At 39.4% G+C, this 25,232-nt stretch overlaps 3 protein-coding genes across 3 annotated transcripts; 2 read left to right on the top strand and 1 right to left on the bottom strand.

Annotated features, from left to right (window-relative positions):
• The first annotated feature begins 113 nt into the window (after nucleotides 1-113).
• On the top strand, nucleotides 114-11,936 carry LOC144643592 (signal recognition particle subunit SRP72-like). Its single transcript, XM_078502898.1, has 21 exons — nucleotides 114-227; nucleotides 298-412; nucleotides 1,664-1,793; nucleotides 2,706-2,771; nucleotides 3,302-3,379; nucleotides 3,775-3,886; nucleotides 4,051-4,082; nucleotides 4,444-4,568; nucleotides 5,781-5,838; nucleotides 6,000-6,131; nucleotides 6,520-6,648; nucleotides 6,922-6,994; nucleotides 7,500-7,564; nucleotides 8,073-8,168; nucleotides 8,601-8,710; nucleotides 8,856-8,933; nucleotides 9,308-9,460; nucleotides 10,006-10,049; nucleotides 10,791-10,904; nucleotides 11,352-11,388; nucleotides 11,544-11,936. The coding sequence occupies exons 1-21, from the start codon at nucleotides 128-130 to the stop codon at nucleotides 11,701-11,703; spliced, it is 2,007 nt and encodes a 668-aa protein (XP_078359024.1). The 5' UTR covers nucleotides 114-127; the 3' UTR covers nucleotides 11,704-11,936.
• A 1,395-nt stretch (nucleotides 11,937-13,331) lies between these two features.
• LOC144643591 (protein DBF4 homolog B-like) lies at nucleotides 13,332-18,654 on the top strand. The gene is made up of 6 exons (XM_078502896.1): nucleotides 13,332-13,509; nucleotides 13,938-14,068; nucleotides 14,502-14,624; nucleotides 15,675-15,901; nucleotides 16,570-16,962; nucleotides 17,767-18,654. Exons 1-6 carry the CDS (start codon nucleotides 13,446-13,448, stop codon nucleotides 18,206-18,208), a joined length of 1,380 nt encoding a protein of 459 aa, XP_078359022.1. The 5' UTR covers nucleotides 13,332-13,445; the 3' UTR covers nucleotides 18,209-18,654.
• LOC144643590 (cytidine and dCMP deaminase domain-containing protein 1-like) lies at nucleotides 18,655-21,588 on the bottom strand. Its single transcript, XM_078502895.1, has one exon. It carries the CDS (start codon nucleotides 21,315-21,317, stop codon nucleotides 19,638-19,640), a length of 1,680 nt encoding a protein of 559 aa, XP_078359021.1. The 5' UTR covers nucleotides 21,318-21,588; the 3' UTR covers nucleotides 18,655-19,637.
• Between the last annotated feature and the right edge of the window lie 3,644 nt (nucleotides 21,589-25,232).

Below are 25,232 nucleotides of genomic sequence, written 5' to 3'. Positions count from 1 at the left end.
TGAGTCTGGGATCTATAAAGGTAGTTCCTTCGCGAATATATGTGATTTTTACATACCCCACTTACTGGCTCCATTTTCTACCGCTGATTCCAGATACAGTCGGCTCAGTTTCATTTCAGCTGTAAAGATGGCGGCCACGTCGCCTTCTATACCACAACTTTTCACCGAATTGGATCGGTTTGCTAAGGATGGAAATTATGCAAAGGCTCATAAAATTGCCAACAAGAGTAAGAGAAATTGTTAAGGTATTCAAACGGTTGGTTTTTTCACTTCGATTAATCGTGTTCTCCCGTTTAGTTTTACAAGAAAAACCTGACGATAAGGAAGCATTTCATTGTAAAGTGATCGCTCTCATTCATCAGTCATTCTTTCGTGAAGCTGTGGATGTTATTAATTCAGCACCAAAGAAGGGGTAGGCATATTAATCTTAGTTTTTTTCCTCATTGTGAAAGAGACCTAAGAGTGAGTGGTTGTTTAAACGATCACAATCTAAACGTTTATTTAATTAATTGTTTAAAAATAAAGGCTAAATTGCAGAATACCCCGCAAGAGATTCTCTTTTTACACTCCTTTGTTTCTTGCCTCGTTCTTCAGGTTCCGACTTGGTGATCTCATTTGCGGGGTTTCTGCGTTGCTCCTAAATTTATGTTAACATACCCGATGACACTTATAATGGGCCATTCCGATCCATAATATATTTACACCCCTCTCCCTTAGACATCCCTTCTAACATCAAAGGGCCAACAGGATGCCCCTCGCCGCTCAGAAATAACTTGATTTTTCGTAACCCCCTCAAAAAAGCCTATTTTTCCCTGATCCCTTCAGAAAAATTAAAAAAGATCAAAGGAGGCTGGTAGTGCAACTCTCTCAGAAGTGGGGAAATATAAAGTGGAATTTAGTACAACTGAGCAACCCCCATCAGATGGATGGAATAGCCCTCTAAGTGAAACAACAGATCCAGACTTCCAAATCTATCTCAGATGTCATCTACAACATAACAAAAATCTAGGTCAAAATTAAGTTTTAGGCCATTGTGCCATTGGGAAACTGCTATACACCGAATGCAAATATGGCGGACCACTCGGTCGGTGCCTGGGACGAGCTGCGAGTGTTTTGTTTTGACAATGCTTTCGTACAAAAGTCTTACTTATTCGTCAATCTGGTGTCTTTCTTTTTGCTGTGCCTACGAGTTGCCATGTTTCTGAATGCCAAAAGAAGTGGTAGAAGTGTTCACTATTTGCCTCTAAGGGAAAAAGTGGATCGATGCAATTTGTCGAGACGAAAGAAAAGAATACAATACAAAGAAGTTCACGATCGCTGCGGGAACTCGTCCCAGGCACCGACCGAGTGGTCCGCCATATTTGCATTCGGTGTATTGAAGTAATAGTCCCCCTCCCCTCCTCCCCCAAAAATGTGCAGCTTATAACCTTTTTAAAAAAGTTGTATCCCACCATGCAGTAGAACATCTGCGCAGCACACAGTGTTGCTTGCTTTTGCTACAAGCACAATAATTGTCATACCATGCATGTATGCCGGATTAAACCCTTGAAGTAATTTTATTATGTCAACTTATCACAACAGTGCCAGTATGTTTAGGATCATTTCTCTTTTATACAATTTGAACATTAATCTGTATTGTTGTTCTAATTTATACACAAAACAGGATAGAAATTGAACTTCATTTTGAGAAGGCTTACTGTCTTTATCGCCTGAACAAGACTCAGGAGGCCCTGGATATACTTAATGCCATTGCTGAACCAACACAACATGAAAAGGAACTCAAAGCTCAAGTGGTAAGAAGGCTAATAAATTGTTTTAAATTAAATGTAACAGCTTTTTAGAAAAGAGTGAATATTGGTAATAAACTTTTTGACTGATGGCGCTTTGTCGCTCGTTTCCAATCCACCTGTCGCCTATTTGGTGAGGGATACATTGTCACTGTTGCAAATAAACACCCTTTCAGTGCTACATTCTAGCTATTTTGGAACAATGTCGCATGTTGCTAAAGCCCTTGGAAGGACTGGTCAATCAATTGCTGGTTTTCACTGTCACGCAATCAAAAAATAAATTCAAAACCATTCAACTACAGAAGCTATGAATTTCAAATATTATAGATAATAAATAGATAAACAATTTCTCCAAGTTTCGGGTCTGTGTGGTGTACCGTTCGCGAGTTATTTTCCGAAACTTTCCACGCAAATTTATATAGCTTAGTATGGAGACGCCATAACTGTGTCCTTCCGAGGGACACAGTTATGGCCGCCGTGATGTCAGAGAAACCATCTGGAACTCAATTCTGTTTACAACAGCGTCTATCCTTGGCTTAAGAGCTAGTACACTTTCACATAAACACCACTTATTATATCTGAAATGTTTAATCTGCACAAAATGGAAAGGAAAGGCCTTTTTTTAACAAAACAGCTTTGTCACGGCACTCAGCTTGATGTCACATACAACGGAGAAATCAAATATTCAAAATGCTCTGTTTTAAAAACGAATGACACTATCGATCTGGAAATTTGCAAAAATACATATTTTTAGTTTAATGACAACGAAAATTTAGCAGGCCTAGTGAATTTTGATTTCAAAATTTTATGACGTAACATGAAAACCAAGAATTAGAAATTTTAACCACCCATTTGGCACAGCACAATCCTTATACAGTGCAGTGTTAATCCCTTTTTTGTTGTTATTTATTTTTGCAGTTGTATAGACTTGAAGACTATAGGAAATGTCTTGATCTGTACAAAGATTTGATCAAGAATTCTCAGGTAATCACTGACATATATTGAAATAAAATGTATTTTTCCTGTGTGTGAATTTTTAAATCTTCTTGTATTTGTTTGAGTCAGATATACCTGCACATATAAAATATTATCGTGTTAATTTAGGTTAAAGGTCAATCAATCAACCAAGCAAGCGAGGTCCCTTTTAGATTCCAGATCAGTGCACTAATTTGACAATAAGTTTTAATCATTTTCTAATTTTTGGTTGTTTTACTGTGAAGCAAAAATTTCACGGACAAGAATTTTTCTTGGTGACCAGACTTTTTAATCTGGAGACTGAAAAAAATTTAGTCCCACCATTTTGGACCATGTTGGAGGTCAAATCTTGATCTAACATATTGTAAATACTGTCAGTGGTTCATGTATGTCTGTAGCATTGAATTTGATTGATGTAATGTGATTGTTGTCTATTTGTGGCGTTCAGTTACTTTATTCTCATAACCTTCACACCTGAATTGGTTATTTTGAGGAGAAATAATATGCTGATCTCTGTAATTTCCCATCAATGTTTATAGGACGAATATGGAGATGAAAGAGAAACTAACTTTGCTGCTGTAATTGCTGCCACATCTCAGTGGGGAGGACAAAAGATGGTATAACTTATTTTTCAGATTATCAGAAAAAAATATTGGTCTTATCATTTTGTGGGAAATTAACTTACCTTCTGCTGTTGGCCCTTCAGGATAAGTTTTATTTTTTTTTATAAATTCCTTACTCAAACAATCCTCCATTTATTCAACTGTCTATACACTGTATTTCTCTATCACTGAACTGGCCCATGTCAAATTTGCTTCACTCATCAATAAATCGAAAACTATAGAGTGAAAACATCGAAATACGTCAGTATCTATAATTTAAAAAATAATATCCTTACTTAATCATACCTTTGTAAATATACATGTACATGTACCTCATTTACCATATCATATCACTAACATAAACCTCAGTCACTGGTTTGTTGATTTTGACTTGTGGCTGTCACCCTTAGGATGACCCTGGCTTGAGAGAAGACACTTATGAGCTTTGTTACAACTCAGCATGCCTTTCCCTTGGCCAGAATGATATTGAAGTTGCTCAACAAAAGCTAAAGAAAGCAGAGGGTAAGTTTACATTTTTATTTTCATGCAATATTCACAAGGTCATTATAACAATCGTGCAGCTCTGTACATGCTTCAGCTATGCATTCAAGGTGCAAATATACAAGGTGCAACTTTTGGTTGTGCGCAGATCTAATCTGGTATATGGCTTTGTGTTTTTTTTTCAGAGTTGTGTCAGAAAAGCCTTCAAGATGATCCAGTAAGTCTAACTTAATGCTGTCATTTTCAACAATATTTATAACAACAACATTTCTATCTGTAATTAAAGAAGAAATTAAAGGTTTACATATAAAAAATTATAGGTAATTTTGACCCCCCCCCTCCCCCTCCCGCCCCCCTCGTCCGCCGTCCCCTCCGTCTCGGCGGCTCACGCGCCCTCCCACTCCCCCCTCCCCCCCTCCCTCCCACACCCTTACAGTATAGCATGCTTATAACTAGAATTTTAGATATTCTCATCTCAGTTGGCATTTAGCTCATTATTTTTTTTTGCTTCGCTGAAATAACCCAGCTGTTTTATAGAAGGTACAACAAACATAATCATTCTCTGTCTGTCACTTCAGGACATAGCAGAAGAAGAGATTGAATCTGAGATGGGAGTTGTCAGGACTCAGCTTGCCTACACTTACCAACTGCAAGGAAAAAATGACGATGCACAGAAGCTGTATAATCAAGTTCTCAAGTCCAAGTATGTACTCCATAAATCATTGTCAGTTGTGAATCCATACAGTCAATAAAAGTTATATACTATTAATAACAATCGTCTTTATCCTTTTATTGCTATCACACTGCGAGTAACAACTGTACTGTCTGAGTATCACTCACTCACATTCAAACTACAGGAAAACGCAAGTCCCTCTTATACTTAGCACACGACACACGAGTTCACTAGTGTACTTCTTCGCAATATAACTGTCTCTACATGCTCGTGCACATAAACCTTTCATGCACTAAACTCCGTTTCGTTACAATACATTCAAAATGAGTGTGCACCATGTTATATCTGGGTTCTTTGCAACCTTGAGCTTAAGTCAAGAGTTTGTAAATTTGATGCAACATTGTACAAATTTTGCATTGCTTGGAATGTACACTATTACTGTAGATAATAATACATGGTTGCGCGGAGTTAGAAATTTATCTTCTCGTATTCAACTCAATATCTCACTTGTTCGCTGCACTCACTCATGAGATATCGATTTGAACACGAGAAGATGAATTTCATATCTCCAAGCAACCGTGTATTGTTTTGTTTATTTTATAAACCTTCTAATAAGAAAATTAAAAAAATTGTTTTCCTCCCCCAAAAAAAAATAAAAAAGGTTAAAAAATTTTTAAAAACCGGAGGGAAAAAAAAAATTAAAAGAGAGAAATATTTCGTCTGATATCATCCAGACTTCAACAATCACTGAGGTGGTGTTTTTTAAGATGATAATAAGAAGGTTTTTGATGATTTCTGAAGATTTCTGACCATTTTCTAAAGATTTCCAAAGGTTTTCAAAATCTCCGAAGGTCAGACGAATGTTTCCGAACATTTTCTGACCTTTTCCAAAGATTGCCTTGGAAGATTCGAAGATGTTTCGATAAACTTTGGCTCATTCACCATTGAAACATGGCAAACTTATCAGCACATGATTGGTGATACCAAACACACGTAAAAAATTATCTTAACTTTAAAAACGTTGAGACACTGTTTTTAGCAGTGGTCAAAATCCCAATAAACAACTGCAGTTTATAATATAATAAAGCGCTTTACCAAATCGCAGTAGCTGTAAATTAAAAGACTATGTTTTTCAGTGATTGAGCAACAAGGCTTTTTCAGCTTGATATCATAGCGAAGTACACAAACATGTAACCTAGTACGTTTATTTATTAACAGTTATTTGAAATCTTTCTTTGACAGGCCAAATGATCTTGCCTTAGCAGCTGTTGCTTCCAACAATGTTATAACTCTTAACAAGGTAGGATCTGAGTGTTCGAAAGCTAAAAAAAATGTCTGCCACTGACAGTGATCACCACGTTGCTGTTTCTTGTGCATGCAATATGTTATTTGCATGTACCTGTATTTATGAATAAAGTGTAAAAAAGGCCAGGTGATCATTTTCTTTCATTCAAATCTCAGGAACGTGATGTGTTTGACTCAAAGAAGAAAGTTAAAGCAACAACTGCAGATGGGCTTGAACACAAACTGACTGAAACTCAACAGCGAATCATGGAATTTAACAGATGCCTCTTGCTCTTCTACACAAATCAGGTGATTACAGTTGATTTTGGGAGATATTTCCGGGATTGAACGAAAAGAGAGCGCGTTCCCCCAAAAGGAAAAAAAATGTCCTATTTATAAAAATTCACCAAAAAACACCAAAATCTTCAAAAATGAAAAATTAAAAATTAAAAAAAATTCTTCAATCCTGGACATAAGTGAACTTTGGTCATTTGACCTTGAATACTACATCTAAGACTTTTTCATTTTCTGGCAAGTTGTCATTTAGGTTGTCATGGAAATGCTTCTCTCCCGAACTTAATGACCCTTACTGAAGAGATGCAGTGCATGATTATCCAAATAATTTTGTTGTGATAAAGATAAGCAAAGCGTCAAACGGATTGTAACCCAGGTTTTTCATGCCTTTGACAATAAACAGCTTGAAGCTTGTCGCAGCCTGATATCTACCCTGGAAACTAAATATCCTGAGAGTGATTTTCCTTGCCTGATGAAAGCTTCACTTCTTCATCGAGAGAAACACTCTGATAAAGCAGTCGAACTTCTCAAGGTATGTAATTTATGCTTTATTAACACTCTGAACATTCTATTTAAATTCTTAGTTTCTCAATCTATTCAATTTTCTGTATGCAGGCAGTCTTTTGGAAAGACTATGAAAGGTTTTTAATCGGTAATGATTGTGTGACCATGTCACACAGTATTCCTGGATGTCAGATTGTGTGACAAGTCAATAGGATGATGTCAGTGCAGGAGACTTCCATGTACCCGTATTGAGTGGTTTGTTTTCTTGAGTCTTTTTCTTATACTGTTGATTGTTTTGTAGAACTATGCAGAATCTCATGATGAAAGTGCAACACATGTTAAACTCACATTGGTGCAGATAAATTTGGCACAAGGTTGGTTGTTTTGTTTGTTGTTGTGTAAGTTATTCCATATTACAGCATTACCACCACATAGTCTGGAGATGTTCAGAATTATAATAAAGCAATCTAAGCCTGGGTCATGATGCATGCATTTCTATAAATATGTCAGCAATTTAAGGGACTATTGTTGATAGACTGCAAGAAGTCCAAGCCTCCCTTTTAGATAGTACTTGCTTGTGAGCCTTTCCTTTGGTCCAGTTTTGGTGGGTGTCAGGTCGAGAAAAGCGGTGGGAGGGGGTCTGCCCCTTTCTCTCTGTGTTTTGCATTTTTTTCGTGCTTGCCCACCGCCTGCACTGGCTGATGTCGGTGTGGTGTGGGTGCGTGCGCTGGTGACTTCTAGTGGCTTTACACTTGGGTGTCTACTTATAAAAAGAGGGACAGTTTGCACAGGATCAAGTGAATTTCGTCATTCTCAAACTCTGTCTTCTTCATTCTGATTGATTGATGTGTTTCACATCCAAATTTTGTTATCACATAGGAAACATTCGCAGTGCTTGTACCACACTACGCTCAATTAAAGACCTGGCCTACAAACCAGGCGTGGTAAGTTATTGTACTAGTAATGTAAATGAATGTGATCTTCACAGTGTGAGACATTTTAGCAGTTACAGAGAAAGCTCTCATCTGCACTACATGATTGTTTGACGCCTTTGGGAAAAGAAACTTGATTTCCTTGTATCAGGTGTATGTAACTTTTCTAAACCTTGTGATAATTTGCAATTGTCGTTTCCCTTTCTCTTACTCCGGTGCTAACTAAATCTTTATCTCGAAGTAAAATAAAGATTCTCTCAAATTTCAGCTTGAGGAACTTTAGAAAACGAACGGAGTAACTGAAAAGTGCCACTCTATGTTTTTCATTTTTTTAGTTAGTGGACACACCTTAATATTTTATCTACAGAACCAAAAGATAAAACCACATTTTAACATTTATGTTCGACTCTGGAAAGAAAAGAGTTTTTATTACTAAGTGGTAATCCATTCTCCATTCTTCCTTCCTTCCAAACTTCAACTGACGTCACGTATTACTGACGCATGTGTTATCCGTTACCAGGTGTCTGCTCTTGTGACGTTATATTCCCATCTTGGTGACGTCAGTGCTGCTGTCGAGGTCCTTGATGACGCTGTAGAACATGCGCAGAAGAACAAGGTCAGTAAGTCATTAGACTCTATTAAGTAAGTCAGTGATTGAATCACTGGCGAACTCGCTGGAAGAAGTCAAGGCTGTAATGTCATATGTTCAGTTGCTGGATATAAATGGGTCGGATAGCAGCGCTCTTGCAAAGTCTCACATGAATGGCTCACTACCCTTCAAGAGAACGAAACCAAAAAATAGAACAAACAACAGGAACAATACCCCTAGCCCACAAAACAATAGCAAGAATAAAAGCTAGGCCGGACCAGTGAACAAAAAAAAAAAAAACAAAAAAAAAAAAAAAAAAAAAAAAAAAAAAAAAAAAAAAAAAAAAAAAACAAACCAAATTTAACCAATTAAAATTTTATCAAATAATTACAAGCTTGCGAAAGTTTGTACACTACTAATATAAATCGTATTTTCCTAATTGAAGTGACATTTTTGTAGGAGCTGATGCGACAGTCCGAGGTTCTTTCACTGATGAGAGAGAATGTGGCGTATAAACTGCAGCATGGCAGGGCTAAAGAGGCCGTGGATATGCTGGAGAAACTGCACAAGTATGTGAAATATTCCGTGTCCCCAGGAACAATGTTTGTAGATTGTGTGGAATATCCCCATATTTCCTCAGTGCTATTGTTTAGCGTTTTCAATCCTTTTGACTTGATATTAAAAGCGTGTACCATCTATTTGCTTTTATTTCAGGGAAGATCCACGAGATGTGAAAACATTAGCTCAGCTTATCAAGGCGTATTCCCGCTTGAATCTTAAAAAAGCAGAGCAGTATCCTTGTCTAATAATATTACTGTCTTAATAATACTCCATCACCGTATTGCGGTCGAGACAATGTGTTCATTTTTTTCGGCGGAAATCCCCTGTAGCTCCACAAATTTTCTTTCTGAGCCCACGGTTTTCTTGCAAAAGAAGTTGCTAATCAACATTACGTATCTTGATGACGTCATGGTAACGTGACAAAGTGCTCGCGCCATTAGGTTGGTGAATAAGAATGTGAAACCCTTTTAGTTCTTTTTATTATTCCTTCCATTTGTTCCAGGGTGGTCGACCTTGTAATGATGCAAAATCAAGTTTATTGCCTTATGGTCGGTTAGTTTGGTTCTCTGTTAGCTTGTCTCGCCTTAACTGCACGTACCACACAGCTACAGCGAAAAACTTGCACCGCTAGACTCGGCTTCCCAGAGTGCACCTGTAAACGTGGATGAGTTGGAGATGTCACTCAGTGCCATGGGATCACGATACGGTCGGGCAAGAGTTAAACAAGAGGGTGGCGATACGGAAATGGAAGATTTGACGTTAGTTATGATGTTTGTTGGTTGTTTAACTCGACTGGAACATGTTCTATGTTGCAGTTAAGCTATTGTGTAAAGGAGAGGTATCATGAGTCTTGGCTTAAATTTTCAAGCTCTTGCGGCGTGCGCTAGTAGGGACAGCCATAGAGCCAAAACTAACGTTACCGTGTCTGGCCAATCACCACAGACGTAAATTAATTAGCCAATCAAAAATCGAAGCGAGAGCATGCAACCCGCGCCAAGCGCGCGAAAACGTGCAACGGATGCTAAACGCGGGAAAACATGTAACCGGCGCTAAGCGCGGGAAAACGTGCAACGGATGCCAAGTCACAACTGATATTGGTTAAGTCCTGATTGGTTGGAAAAACAACATATTTGCTCTGATTGGTTAGAACACGTTTCGGGAATTTTTTGAACCAATCACCAACCTGAGCAAACGCAAAAGCAAACATAACTTTTGACAGTCAATCTAAACAGCTCTAACGTGCACTAAAAATGTATAAACGTTTGAAAATCGATTCTGATCCTTATTCCACTTTGATTCACAGAAAGGACATCGTTGTAAAAAGAAGAAAACGAAAACGAAAGAGGGGTAAGTACACTCTATTTTTGCGTAGCATGAAGAAAAAGTCGAGACTCGGTCCGAGGAACAAGTAATATTTGATAGTTAAATTTGACTGAGCTCGCGGTTTTTGTTGCATCCTTCTAACCTGACAACTTTTCGAGTGTTTCAACGGAAATTACTAAAAACAGCAATTTTTATCCCACTGGACTAAAATATCTCAAGGTCTTTATCTTTTCGGTTAAAGCAGGAGCCATATTCGGGGACGGAGACCGTTAGCGCGTGCCATGTCAAGTATTGCGGTGGTCACCATAATGGGTTCCCCGCGCGAAAAATTTATATGTGGAAAAAAAAAAAAAAAAAAATAAAAAGGCCCGCCAAAAAAAAAAAAAAACCTAAAAAATTATTCAAATTTTTTAACCACCAAAAAAAATAACCCTTATTGGAAATCCACCATAAGGGACAATTTTGCTATTTTTAGCCAGGACGTCACGCGGAGAAAAAATTAACGAAATGGCGTCCAAAATTACCTTTGCCTTGATTATGGCTCTTTGTTAAAGGAGATTTATGACAGTTTTTTTCGTGTTGCGCCTGGCCCTGTTCTCTTCGAGCCTACAGAACTGGCATTTGGAGCAGATGTTCTGTAGGCAATGTTCTCCAACGCACGTAATCTTATTATGTAAAATGGCTTATGCAGGGCTATGTGTTATAAACCGAGCGATTCTGTGATTCCTGTTATTCCATAATGTGTCGTTTCTTCTACTAATGCAGGTAAACTACCGAAGAACTACAGTAGCGAAGTCGATCCAGATCCCGAGCGGTGGATACCAAAAAGAGAGCGAACCTACTACAAGGGCAAAAGACAAAAGAAGGGTGCTGCAGTAGGTAGGTGTCTGCCTTGAAGGTATTTATGCTTCCATTTTGTCTGGACTGGTGTTGGGCTAGAGATTGCAAATCACGCGCAAGACTCTCAATCTTTCACGTTGCCATTGGAGGAGATAAACTTAATAATAAAGCCAGGACGCCAGGACCCGAGCTAGGATCCCAGCCCTAATCCTAACCCCTAACCTTATAAAAAATTATAAAAGCTAAACGCAATCAACCCAAGCTAAACTAGGCTAACCGGAGTGCTATTTAGGTTAACCTGGCTCGGATCCTAGTTAGGATAACCTGGCTCGGATCCTGGCTCCAAGTTTAGGTATCCTCCCATTGGAGCAAGATGCACATAAAATGATAAAATGAACGGCAGCACACTCACTGTTCCCCCCCCCCCCCCCCCGTCTCAGTGAAAATTTCCAATTTTTAAATATTAGAATCTATTTTTTATCGCAGGTAAAGGAACACAAGGGGCTGCCGCTCCCATGGAAACGTAAGTTACACAATTTGATATTAAAATTATTTATTTAAAGCTTTGTTTGTATTGCTAGGTTCCAAAGAGGACCAAAACGATTAGCTTTGGCATTTAGTTGAACGGCCTTGGGCAATTTTGTCAACTGATTTGTTTTCATTCTTTTTCTCTTGTAGGTCATCAAGTCCTAAAACACCCGGTAGTCCCAAGCCCGCCTCCCCGCCGGGTACACCCTCCGCGGGGGGAAGCACCGCCAACGTAGTACCGCCCCGTCAACAACAGCCACAAGCCGCCAAAAAGAAACAACGGCCCAAGAAAAAGAAAGGCGGCTGGTGAACACATAAAATGTTCGAAAATTTAACAAAAATCGATTAGTCTTGCAAGAAACAGTCGAAATTTCAACATCTTCCTCGTTTGGTTCTCAAGTCGCGGCGCCCAAGACATCCGTCAGTTGTACCGGTGGTAAAACCTTCAGAAAACGCTTTATGGCTGAGAACGACGCGAAGAAGATGTTGAATTTAGACAAAGCCTTCTATGTGTAACGAGAAGAAATAAATGTCTTATTTAAACATTTCGAAGTGTATAATTGTTTGAACAGATAACTAACTTGTTTGAGTAAACTTACCCCTCGTTTCTCAGACAGTGAGGTTACTAAACAACAAGACATCCACCCCTTCACGAAGCCTTCAAATAGAGCTTGTGCTATTTTGTGTTTGGTCAGCGGCGAAATTACGAGTAGTACTTGCAATTCTATTTTGATTTTCCAAGTACCGAAAAACTTGTACTTCGACTTCACATTATTTCCGTGCCGGCGGTAAGAAACAGCGAAAGATAAAAGTGTATAAGAGCTGTTACGAATTAAGCACACGTGGGACGAGCGTGAATCTCGTTACACGCGCGTTGGAATTAGGCTTAGCAGCCCCCTGTGTTACAATCCGTTTGTATTTTTTTTAAAAAAATGTTTTGGTACCGCTAAGAAAATGTTTATGGATTCGACTTGGTAGCGACATGGTTTTTTGGTAAAACATTTATTCAAATTCAAAAAGGTCGGAACAGTTTGCTAAGCATGCTTTCAGAAGGATGGAACTTAAAGGGCAAGGACCCAGCCGCTTCGTGTCAGCGGCATTGGCCGCAATAGTGCACTTGCACTTGCTTGTTGCAGGCTTCGAAATTGCGGAGAAAACGAGCGGAAAGCGAAGGACGCCATTTGTTAATTTTTTTCCCACAATCAGCAAACTTGGAAAAGGCTAAACTTTTCCAGTTAGTCTCGGAGCCTAAAATCTTAGGGTCTTACATCCTCGGAGACCCAGGGACAGTTAACCGGGACGATGTAAGCTCCAATCAGGCAGAAATTGGCTTGCGGCAAAAGTTAAATCGTGCGTTCTTTCGCATCTTGTAAACGTTTCGTCGCGCAATTTAACTTCGCCGCACGTCGATTTTTGCCCGATTTTACCTCCTCCCCTTCCAGACTAACTCCTTCTGGTCTCTGAGGACGAGGCTCTTAGATCGTGTTACAATGTGCGCGTAATAAGCGCGCGAGGGAGAAAAGTAAATTAGCAAAGAAGGGACGTCTTTTTCGCGCTTTAATTCTTGGCTGTGCGTATAATACGTGCAGTAACTACGGAGTATTTGAACTTCATTATTTGGAAATCAAATATCAAGAATATCCTTAAGCATGTCATCCATTGCGCGTCTTGAAGACGAAAGAGCCGAGAGCAGCGGCAACCCTGCCGAAGCAGCGGGCGACTTTTCTTTTAGTAAGAGTCTGAATTTTGATTTAACGTGGTCGATAATTAATAATTAAAAACTCATTTAAGACGGTGTCATTTACAAAGTGCAATGGATGTAACCATATCCCAACAAATGGCCGGCGACAGAACTGAACCCTTTTCTGCGCGGCGGCCGACAAAGCGCGTTAATTGCCGCCAATCGTGACGTCATAATTGATTAGCGTCAATTACAGGCCGCGCGGCTTCATAAGTGGCAATAACTTCAATGTAAACAGATCAGTATTGTAAAGACAGCAACAAGAGAGAGTGACTGCAGAGTAAGACACAGAAGAAGTTAGATACAGTAGCATGAGTCCCAGATCTAAAGGAACTAGGAGAACAAGATCCCCGGGGGCAAAATCAAGGGAAAAAAGTAAGTCTTACTACAAAGTATCAAAACCCTTTTACAAAGTGGTTTCCTTGTTAAAGGCACGTGGGTTCTGTTTAGGTTCTGTAGGTTTCGATGAATGTACCACAGTAATTCGAAAGGATATATAAAACACACTGAAAGGACCATATTTTCACTTTTCGATCTTGTCCTTCAATCGTAACTGTCGTAAGTTCAATATAGTAAGAAATTGCTGGGAAAAGGTGGAAAAGGTGAGCCAACGTGATTAAAGCGGTAACATTTAGCATACGTGTTTTCAAGTTGCAACTTGTTTTTCACGCAGTTTAGATGGGTACAGGTGCTTGAATTAACTAAGACAAAGAAACATGACAAAGTTTACTTTAGATTTTATATTTTCCTCTACTTATACTGTGTTATAATGAAATGTTTATTTTTTCCTTCTTTTCCCCTAGCTCCAGAGTCCCGAAGTCGCCGACGTTTGGATTATGCCCCTGCTCCGCTCCAGGGCAAGTCGTTTTTTCTTCACATACAGTCAGCGAGCAAAGCGCGGGAACTGGAGAAGAAACTTAAAGAACTGGGAGGGGTGAGTAGACGTGTTTGACATGATTACTAACTAGTGTAGTGGTGTGAGTAGATGTATTTGATTTGACGCTACCACTTTTACATGTCAGAGAACGAATTCCAGGTTTCTGGGGACGGAATATTTAACAATTAGACGGCAAGCTCGAGGTTTCTGTCGGCTGATAGTTGGCGAGGACGCAGACGCGAGCTGTCTGATTGTTTTAGTGTAACCCAGAAATGATCTTTACAAAAAAAAGTTCAGTGAAAGTGATTAATTTATAGTTTTGTTTTGTGATTTCGGCAATTTTACTTGCGCGCGCTCCCAAGGCAGTTTTTGCGTAGCCAAACAGATTGCGGGTTTGCCTAATAGTCGGTCTCTGGTTTATGCTAACTATTTTTTATGAAAGTCCTGCGAGCAATTTGTTTCTAATTTCTTTGTATTTCTTCTCTTGCAGGTCGTCGAGAAATTTCTGAGTAAGGAACTGTCCTGTGTTGTTACAGATCAACCAATAGCTTCTACGCGCTCAACATCTCAAACGAAACAAACTACGAACCTCGCTCTATCAGGACTTCGTGGAGTAAGTACATTTATCATATTCTGTAATACGGTAAACAAGCGAGTTCATTTAGGCTCATTTTTAGCGTAGATCTTCTTTTATCTCTCTGCATTTTATCAGATTCAAGAGTTTTCTTTTTTCTAAGGTTCTAGTTGTTTACTCCAAGCATAAGTTGTTTTAAATGCCTATCATGCGTAACCTAGAAGCAAAATCACTTAGCCAATCACTATGGCGAGTAATCGTGAAGTGAGCCAATCAGATCTCTAAGCGAAAACCCGTAACAAGAACGGGAAAAGTCGACTGTAATCCCAATCGTGATCGGTTTTAGCTTTGTGTATAGAGCGGTTTTCAATTGTGTGTCGTTAAACCAAAACCAAAGTTATCACTCTGGCCAATCCAGAGGACACAGACAATCCAGTGGACCATTCAACTCATTTTATAGCGTAGATTTGCTTTTATCTCCCTGATTTTTATCAGATCCAAGAGTTTTTTCTTTTCTAATGTTCTAGTTGTTTACTCAAAGCCGAGATAAGTTATTTTAAATGCCTATCGTAAACCTAGAAGCAAATTTACTTAGCCAATCACTATGACAAGAAATCGTGAAGTGAGCCAATCAGATCTCGAAGCGAAATTCCGCACCAAGAAAGGGAAAAGTCGACTGTAAACTCAATCGTGATCAGTTTTAGCTTTGTGTATAGAAAGGTTTTCAATTGTGTGTCGTTAAACCAAAACAAAAGTTATCACTCTGGCCAATCACAGAGGACTCAGACAATCCAGTGGACCATTTAAAACTCGAAGCGAACGCGTGTATCAAGCACAAAACGTTGGAAAACAAGTGTGAGTGAGTCACGATTAGTTTTGATTTTACTTCTGATTGGATGGGAATGTGATGTGGCGCGAGTTTTTTAAACCAACCACTAAGACTAGTAATGCAAAAGCAAAGCAAACGCGAATTACTTTCGATCCTCGAGTGAAAACCGCTCTATCTCATTGGCTGAGTGAGTACAAACACATTCCTGTCGAATTCTATCAAAACGTACGTGAACTCACGATGCTTTTTTTTTCTTTTAGCAAACTCGTGCCCAAGCCATACTCCAAAAGTCCGTAAAACATCAGAAACAAGCAGCCAAGAGTACAGACGTCCTGACCAATGCAGAAAAGTGGGGGATTCAAGTCAAACCGGTCGAACAGGTTCTGAAATGGATTGATGCGCAGAAGAAACGCCAAGCTTCCGCCGAGCCAACTGGCCGCGTTTGCAGCCTCAGAGGAGCTTTCCTTAAAGTGGAAGATCACAGTCGGTAAGAGCATAACACAATTTTAAGAACGCCAACTTACTGGTTTTGTAACTTTTTTGTACTTTGTCTCTGGAGGCTAGAGTCAACTTGAGCTATAAATTAAGACGTGCCTTACGAGACGATGAGGTCCTACAATTCAGCTCGAATTTATAAAAAGGTCTAAAAAAGTTAAGAGAAGTAACTTTTCAGGATTGAGGGTTGGCTGCTATCCACTGCAGGAAAGAAATCCAAGTGCAGCCTTGGAAAACGAGTTTTTTGATATCGACCTCGATGAATGAGAGATTCCTTGCATGAAATAAAATTCAATCTGTCACTTAGTTGAACTCTACTATATCAAGAGATCAGTTATCATAATCAGAAGCATATTATGCGGCTTCTGTCATAATTTATAATGCTTCAAATCTTCTATATACCTCGTGCAAGCAATCAACTGGATTTCTTTTAAAACTTGAATGAGTCTAACTCATTCAAACTCAAGGGTTATAAAATCGTCAATATATTTTCTTTCCTTTTCAAAGTTATTAAAAATATGCATTATAAAATTGCTTCATATGCATTTTAAGAAAACACAGTTTTGATAGGAGAACGCTTTGCCCTTAAGTACAAATTTGAGTCATTTGTCAATGAAATGATTGGTCACTACTAATGGTTTTTAATTTCCCTCTCAACAGACAGTACAAGCCGCTTGTCAAAGAACTGAATGTCTGGCCTCGCCTCAACTTAGATGCTCCACCCGGCTTTTCACCATTCGACGAACCCGTAAGCATGCGTACAAGGTCGCGAAGTTCATCTAAGAGTCCACGGAGGGGTGGCAAGGGTAAAACCAAACAGCAGTCGACGGGGAGTACTGACAAGAAAGCCGGCTACTGTGAACTGTGTGATGCGCATTACGTGGGGATGGAGAAACATGTCGCCAGTAAACAACACAAGTTGGTGGCCTCGCGGAAAGGAACCTACGCGGAATTGGACAGGCTTATTGGCAGAGGAAAGAGTCTGAAAGAGTTTGAAGATGAAATGAGGAGGAGGAGAGCTGCTGCAGCCTCGAAAGCAACGCGTGTAACAAGGTAGGCACAAAACTTGTAGAATCGTAAGTACAGAACAGTTAAGTGACCGGTAGTACAAACTGGTAGTAGGTTGGTTTCGTAAGAGGTCGACTTGAAGCATGTCTAGGTAGTAACCAGTACATGGTAGAACAAGTTTTCAGTAGTAAAAACAATGCATGCACCGAACAATTGATTGGTAGTGTTATAGCCAATGTAGTGAGAACCGAGCTGATCAGTAGTAAGCCAATGCATGCGTAGAAGAAGTGATCGGTAGTAAATCAATGCACCTACTAAACAAGAGATCTAACTAAGACAATATAGTAAGAACATCTCATCAAATAGTAAGTCAGTACATTGAATGGTAATAAACTAAAACATGTACAGAACAATGGTCATAGCTAGTTAGCCAACGTAGTGCAAAACAGCCGTTCATAGTCAGTCAACTCCCCCTTTTGGACACCTCGCTATACGGACACCCCGTTAGTACGGACAGTAGTTGAAGTCCCAGCAAATAAAATAAGAATTACTAAAATAACTCCCGCTACTAAGGCCTTTCTCATGCGGACACAAATGTGGTCCAGGTGTCCGCTATAATGAGAGTTGACTGTAGTAGACCAGTACATGGGCAGAAAAATGGTGATCGGCAGAAAGCTAATGTTGTGCGGAACTGATCAGAAGTAAACATAATTTTTGTTCTTGGTCAATCTAGCAGCATTACAACTTTGTGTGGGAATAAGGAGTGTGTTACGAAATTATAGATCGAAAGTAGATATACAACACTTGCAGGAAAGTAAAAAGAACTCTCTTTCTTTTTTATCTTTTCAGATCACGAACCAGAAGTCGGTCTCCCATCGCTGCTAAATCAACTCCCCGAAAGAACAAGAAGACACCAACAAAATCATCATCTTCGCCACGACGAACAACTCCGAGCAGAAAGACACGGACTCCATCGCCATCCCGAAGAACCCCGAGCTCCAGTCGGAAGGCTCCACAGACAGTAACACCAATCAAACTCGTCCGATTTCAAGATAATCAATACTCTGTCGCTAAGTCTACGTCCAAGAAACGACGCCGCAACGAAACGGAAAACGAAGTTAGCCAGAGCAAATCGAAACGCAAAAAGACGGATCGATACTCGATCGTCGAGTCCACGCCGATGAGGATCAGACTTCGTCGCAGCAGGCGAACTGGTTCGTCGACAGCAAAAGGCTCCATGTTTGTCAACGTACCAATGTACGTTAAAAACCCGAGCGCTCGCTCGCCATAGAATTCCAGACTCAAATGAAAATTCAGCTGTTCAGAATATGGGCAGTCTAAAAACTTTAAGGACACAAAGCTCTCAGTTTTATCATAGTTCAGAAAAACTATGGTTTTATGGTGAAACGAAGTACGCATAGTAATTATTTAGTATATATCCGGTTATCTGTACCGTAGGTTTCGCAGTTAAAATTGTCTACTAAACAACTCGCGAGTGTAACAACGTAAAAGACATAATATAAAGAAAAGATCAACTACTGTAAAACTTATGTTAAACCGAATTGAACTTTTTCTAGTCTATGACCATCACATAGAGAAGAACCTGTTAAACAGGATATTCCAGTAATGCTGTATGCACCATCCCACTGTTAAAACATAATAATCTATATACTAGTAGTGCATTAAAGATGTAATATATCATAAGAGTTAATAGATCCTACAGATTGTATATAAATCGCCAGATGGGTGTTATTGTCTTTAATTCAATAAAATCTTCATAAAAACATATCACTCCTGGTAGTATTATTTTTGCACATAAATCCCCCCCCCCCCCCAAAAAAAAAACAATCTACGACAAAAGTGTGATTCAAATACCCTACACATATGGTGTGTTTTTACTGTTTCTTTTGCAAAAATAATTGTAAAGCCGTTTGAAGCTTTCGTCGTGGATTGTAAGTTTGTTATTTTCCCTATCAGTAAATATCAATTTCCCGGCTAGTTTACTAAAGTTCAGTGAAACAGGAGGAGTCCTGAAATAAAATAAATTGAAATAAATTTGTTTCGCCCCGACTAACTTCCCCTGGGTCTCCAAGATTGCCACACATTCCGTTTCCAAGCATTTTCTTATTGCAGTATTTACTGCATCATAAGCTTTATAATATTACCCCCTTCCCCCCGGCTAATTTTCGCTCAATTGCAACAATCATCCCCACACTGAGATCTGATTTATGCGCTCGAGCTGCATAGCTAACTCTGGAGGAAACCGTTAGCGCAAATCTCTCATATTTTGTGAGACAAGGTATGCCCAGATTGAGATATAAAACATTTCACTAGAATTGATCTGACGGTGGTTTTGCTTCATCTTGACTTTTGATCATCCCATTTTTAACGATTATATCAATACATTATAAGCACTAACAAGAAATATTCGGAAACCGCAATAAAATTTACATTTATTGTAAGTTGTGAACGAGTAGTTCGGTGAAAATCCGGAATCAAACGAAAGACGGTCTGGAGTACTGTTGCTAAAAATAGCCTAATCTGGGTATATATTGGTGCGGCATAGATGAACACTCCTTGTAATCCGCTCCGGGCCTTGCTTTCAGTTACCTTATTACATGAAAATTTTCGCGACACGTTAATTTCGCGATTTTTTTCATCGCGAAATTCGCAAAATTAACGTGTCGCGAAAATTTCATGTAATTAGGTACTTAGTCGTATCAGTTACGAGTTCCTTTTCCATCCACTTCGTTGAAGCATAGCTGTCGCGATGCTGGCAATACAGCCGGACTATCTGATTGACAATCTCTCTGTGTAGCTAGAGACAAACGACTTTCAAAGCCTTTTAACCTCCCTAGCCCGATGCTTCTCTGAATCAGGATGTACTTAAGGCAGGCAGGGTCTCTTTGTCGATTGTCCCGAGGAAAAACTGCATTCTTGATTCCTGCTTTTAAAATAAGCGGAACGCATTCATCGCACGGAGTCTTGCTGACAAACAGAGTGCTCGAGGCTTCGCTAATGTCCCGAGTGTTCCTACCGAGGATCGCGGCTTGTTCGGCATGAATCGAGAAAGCGTACTTTTTCGTCGGCGAGGGGCCATCGATGTGGGAAGCTCTCGGAAAATCTCCGTAGCAGGCGTTCGGAGGGTAGCCGTTCCAACACGCAGATACTATCTGGTTCCGTTGCAAGATTATTGCACCGACTCCCCTTTTCGGATCGTTTGAATGCTGCGCCAAAATATTCGCCATTCTCGACATATGCCGAGCCAGTTCCTGCCAACGCGGATTGTTGGGGTCGGGAATGATCGTAGTATCCTCTTGGTTGGCGACAATGTCACGAGCGCATTCCGAGCTCGGTTTGTTACTGTTCGGGTTTCCGCATTCGTAAAAGCTAACAGAATCGGGCAAGTCTCCAAATGTGACTCTTGCAATCCATTCCAGCATAATTTGAACGCTGTGATCTACTTGTTGTTTACATTCGTCGAATTCTGGCCACTTGAGCTCCTGGGCGATTCTGCTTTTCCATTCTTCGCTCCAGTAACGATTCAGTAGTGTGAAAAGAACATTTGTGTGAAACAGCTTGTTGGGGGCGTATGGTGAACGTTTGATTTCACTTTCTAATAAAATTGTTTTTTGAATGTTTGGTACATAAATAGACTGCCCTATCTCGCTCATCCGGAAAAGTTTTTCAACCTTTTCCAGGTCATTTTCGTCAGGGTTTTCCGGCTCAAACGGTAGATAACACACTCTAGAAATCCCAGCTTGGACCATAAGTTTGGTGCACAAAGAGCAGGGCTTCCGTGAAGCGTAAATCACGCAATTTGTCGCGCGGTCACTGAAGTCAACCAAAACGCCAGTCACGCCATGCACCCCGTCACGCGAGCAATCTACAGCTACAATATTCTCACGGGAATCGACCATTACTACGCCGATCTTGTTAAATCTTGAGACACAGCCTTTCGACGGCTTTTTCTTCTCATCAACACCATTTCCTTCAACACAATTAGCTAGAGGCTCACCACAATAGCCGGCCTTAACTTGTTTTTTCCTACCCGTCGAGAAGTCCAAATGATTCGAAGCTGAATTGCTCTCGTCGTTTCCCGATGTATCTAGTTTTTTCGGGTCATCCTTTTCCTTTTCAATTACACAGTTGTTTCTCCTCAACTTCTTTCTCAGAGGGCCATTTTCTTGAGCAACATCGCAGCATGTATCTTCGTTGACGAATAGATTCACATCTTGATCTTTATACTCTTTACAGGTGACCGACAGGCTTTCGAAATCGCAGCCCGATATTGTCGCGAGTGGACTCTCTTCCATCCACAGAGACAAGCATGAATACAGGTCCGTTTTAGAGATGGTGTTAACAAAATTCGCGAAGCTTCGCGTCCTTGTTTGATTCATTTTGAACAAGCGATTTTGAAGCCCGTTACAAAGCAATCATGATCAGTCAAGTGTTCTAGCACTTTCGTTCGCTTTCATCCCACCAGCAGATACAATTTGTCGACATCTCAACATTTACAGGTATTGTTAGCCGTTCGAATAACAACTTGTAAAGGCAGATTCACACTACAAACTTAATATAAACAACAAAGAACGTGATCGTGAAGAGACTTACTTCTTCGAACTCAATACAATGACCGCAAGTATTAAAACAAAAGACTGACGAAATACACAATCAATGGACACGTCCACTGTCTATGACGTCACAGTAAAATGTAACGCAACATCACGGTATTTGGGTATCATGGTGTGTCTGTGTATTGCGTCTTCTCAGTCTTGAGAAATATCCATCCGAAAATAAGTCCCCCTCTCCCCCTTAATATAAGTCCTCTTAGTTGCTGTAAAAACGTTTGAGATATCAATATACTTTAAAAACCTAATTTTTACAAAAAAAAATCCTATAATCTTAAAACCAGAAGACAGAGCTTTTTCTTACTTCATGAAATGAGCCTCAGAGCACTAAAGTTTTGTATCTGCAAGTTTTATGGCAATCGCAACTCTCTGCAGGAAGTGTTGGTTTAAATCTACTCTGAAACTTGAATGCTGTAGTAATGCACTTGAGTTAGTTGATGCACAAATAGCGGAAGAATGCACGTGCAACGAAAAATCAGCGCGCGCAACTAGAATACATGTACCACATGTACAACATGTTCGTTGGATAAGGCGAGCTGCAGACTCTGGAGACTGGGCTATACTGACAAAAGGTGAAGGGAGGGGTTGGGGGTGGGGGTGGAAAGATCCAAACATTATAAAATTGAGATCAATGTATCAGTAAGGGTAACCTTCCATGAAAAGTCGCAACATAATCTCTAGAACTCTTAGAAAAAAATTCGGACTTTATACATTTGTTAAATTTTCATGAGGTATCTTCTTGTAAATCAAGGCAGATATATTTTAGAGCTTTGAACTTTAGATGGCTACTTTATTGAAAACTTGCACCTCAACTTCAAATGTTTTTTTAATAAAAGAAACACTTCTTCACACATTATATTTGATAGTGCAATCAGAAAAATCTACTTAGTAGTGAGAATAAAGGGCCTTCACGTTGTCTTCGGCTTCGCCATCGTGATTTGAGAAGTATTTTCTATTGGGTACTCCCAGAGGACGTTTTGTATTGGAACACGTTTTGCTTCCTGGGGAGGCCGCTTATAAGAAATTTCTTTTAATTTTGATACTTTTTGACCGTGATAGAACGCCACAATTATCTCTGGGGTCAGTTCTTTCTTTAAAATCTGGCAACACTTCACGGACGGTGTAAAACCGTGACCTGTAGTCACTTATTAAAGTCAATGTGGCTTTATTGATAGCCTGAGAACAAGCGTTTTGTTTGATGTCACGCGCAGCCATATTGGTGTACGAGAACAATTCAACTCAACTCAATTTTAATTTTGTTTTTTGTTTAGAATACACTTTTCAAGATTGCTTGCCCTCGATAATAGTTACAACAAACTGAGGTGGGGAAAGGATTAAATCTGTTTTAAAGAATCAGTAAAAACCCGCGTGTAGACCTATTTTAGAGTGGCACAGGCGTGGGGTCTCAGTGGCTGTGGTTCTCAGGTTCTTCCAGGGCAGTACAGAAGTTCTGTCGTTCTCATTTTGTCCCAGTCCGTCCACTCCCCCAGTCTCACCTCGTGCTGCTAGGATGTGCTCAGGTCGGGTCAACCGGCGCTAGGCTACACGCGGGTTCTGTATTCTTTTTCGTTGGGAGTAAATCCGTGTATTTTTTCCACAAACATCTCTACAATATTGAGTGGGTCACTAATATCAACAATTTTTTAAAACCCTATATATTACATAAAATTAAAGTAGGTGGGTAAGTAGGTAGGTTAGTAGGAATAATTTAAATTTATAGTTTATATGGTGAGAATTCCCTTTCATAGTACCATGGTAGTCTCCCGAAGACTGGCTTGCTTTATGATATTTACCAAGCCACGCACGATCATTCGAGGGCCTTCTGGTATTAAAATACCTATATGACGGAATAGAAAATCTTAATACTTATATTTATGCCTTTCTTGTTGCTTTACATTCTATATGTTGTTACTGATATTGACATATTTTCTGTTGGCGATCTGGTTCAAAACCAAATTGTTTTAGGCCCAAAAATTAGGGTACAAAGTCTAGTAGAGACTTAGGGAGTAAGGTAAACTAGAACGTGGCCATATTGTTTTTACTTTATTTTGCCTTGGTCTGTATGAATAAATACAAAGTCAAGCTATGCGGTGGGCTGGAGGAAAAATCATGAAATCTGTGCATAAACAAGTACTGATCATGAAAGATTGATTTACTCAGTTATACCTAACCATGCCAGATCCCCATGCCATTAAGAGTCACTGAGTGTTCGCCTCTTTATCTTATACCCAGTACCTATTCAGCCTAACAGAATAAGAGAGTTGAAGCTGTTTCTAAGAGGTACGCTGATACACGTCCGGCAGTGAAAACCCTCAGTTAAGACTGATTTGGGCCATGAACTTCAATTAAATATTTCCCTATGTCAATGTTCTTTTATATATATATAATATCCAGCATTAAACCTAAAAGTACTGTACGAGCATTGGATTAGGAAGACCCTGATAAAATTCAGTTCCTACTTTCAAGAGTACGCCAGGACTGCAAGGTAAATCGTATAAGGAGTCTTTTTAAAAATGATAACAAGTGAGTTAAAAACCACTGTACTGAGTCGAACCTCAAGTAGGTGGGCCGACCATTTTGTTGCATATACGGAAAAAAGTCCTTTGCGAAAAGTCTTTGTGGCACGAGAGAAAATAAAGTTTTACATGTGGTTGCTTACGAAATGTAAAATTTTCCGCCCACACAACTGGGCCATGCACAAAGAAAAGAAAAATGAAAATTGAAATGCTTGGCCGAATACAAACAAACGCTCGCAGAAGTTGACGCACTTAACTAGAAATAGTTTCTCCTTAAAACATTTCTAACACAACAAGCTTGGGCTTGAGCAATGATTCTCAAACCATAAATTAAAGTTCTTTTTTACATGAGCAAAAACATCTAAAGGGCTTTAGCTAGAAACTGTCGTTTAGTCTTGCTCTAATTCGACAAGTAAAAAGTACCGAGAAGAATTTTGAAAACAAGAGAAGGAATATTAACCTGGAAATTTTTTGGGTTCGATCAGGACACGAGCAGATATCCTTCACTTTAAGTCCCAAGGAAAGAAATCATTTTTTTAGGAACTGTTTTCTTTTTTCCATGCGTTAAATCAGTGTTGTAGTTTACACGGTTTATATACTGATAGAAGTTAAAAAACTTAAAGAATTCCTAAACGATGGCAATATTTGTCTTGTATCTTCCTCTAGATCTATTATTTGTAATTCTTTGGCTTCAGTAACTGAAGTCCTTTCAGCATTGCCTCTTTTCATTGTTGACGACACGATCGAAACCTTGTTCTTCTGTCATATTTAGTCTAGGTTTCTTTCGAACGTAATTGGCAGAAGGGGTTTCCGGCTATGCACTACATTGCATTAGGCAGTTGTTGTTGTTGTTAAAAAATCTATAATATAAAAAATGCTATTTAGTAACAAAGTCCTTAAATTAAAAACAATATAAGAAACAGCAAGGTAGAAGGGGTTTTCGCTATGCTGTCCGCTTGGCATCTTTATAATTAAATGCTATTAGCAAATCTAAAAACAATGTAAGAAACAGCAAGGCAAAAGGGCTTTCCGGTATTGCATTAGGCAGTTGTTGTTGTTTAAAACTCTTTAAAAAATGCTATTTAGTAACAAAGTCCTTAAATTAAAAACAATATAAGAAACAGCAAACACGTTAATTTCAATAACAACAACGATGATAAGTTTATTC

This window comes from Oculina patagonica, chromosome 2, assembly GCF_052425735.1.
Source record: "Oculina patagonica isolate OP01 chromosome 2, crgOcupat, whole genome shotgun sequence".
In the NCBI taxonomy this organism is placed as follows: Eukaryota; Metazoa; Cnidaria; class Anthozoa; order Scleractinia; family Oculinidae; genus Oculina; species Oculina patagonica.
The sequence above is the reverse complement of the archived record's forward strand: the minus strand, read 5'-3'. Positions and strand labels throughout refer to the sequence as shown.

Bases quoted from the DNA above. Each gene is read 5' to 3' on its own strand.
- LOC144643592 (XM_078502898.1), top strand. From the start codon at position 128: ATGGCGGCCACGTCGCCTTCTATACCACAACTTTTCACCGAATTGGAT. The intron at 6,132-6,519 runs GTGATTACAGTT...GACAATAAACAG, and splicing joins TGCTCTTCTACACAAATCAG to CTTGAAGCTTGTCGCAGCCT. The intron at 8,934-9,307 runs GTATCCTTGTCT...CGTACCACACAG, and splicing joins AATCTTAAAAAAGCAGAGCA to CTACAGCGAAAAACTTGCAC.
- LOC144643591 (XM_078502896.1), top strand. From the start codon at position 13,446: ATGAGTCCCAGATCTAAAGGAACTAGGAGAACAAGATCCCCGGGGGCA. The intron at 13,510-13,937 runs GTAAGTCTTACT...CTTTTCCCCTAG, and splicing joins GGCAAAATCAAGGGAAAAAA to CTCCAGAGTCCCGAAGTCGC. The intron at 14,069-14,501 runs GTGAGTAGACGT...CTTCTCTTGCAG, and splicing joins AACTTAAAGAACTGGGAGGG to GTCGTCGAGAAATTTCTGAG.
- LOC144643590 (XM_078502895.1), bottom strand. From the start codon at position 21,317: ATGAATCAAACAAGGACGCGAAGCTTCGCGAATTTTGTTAACACCATC.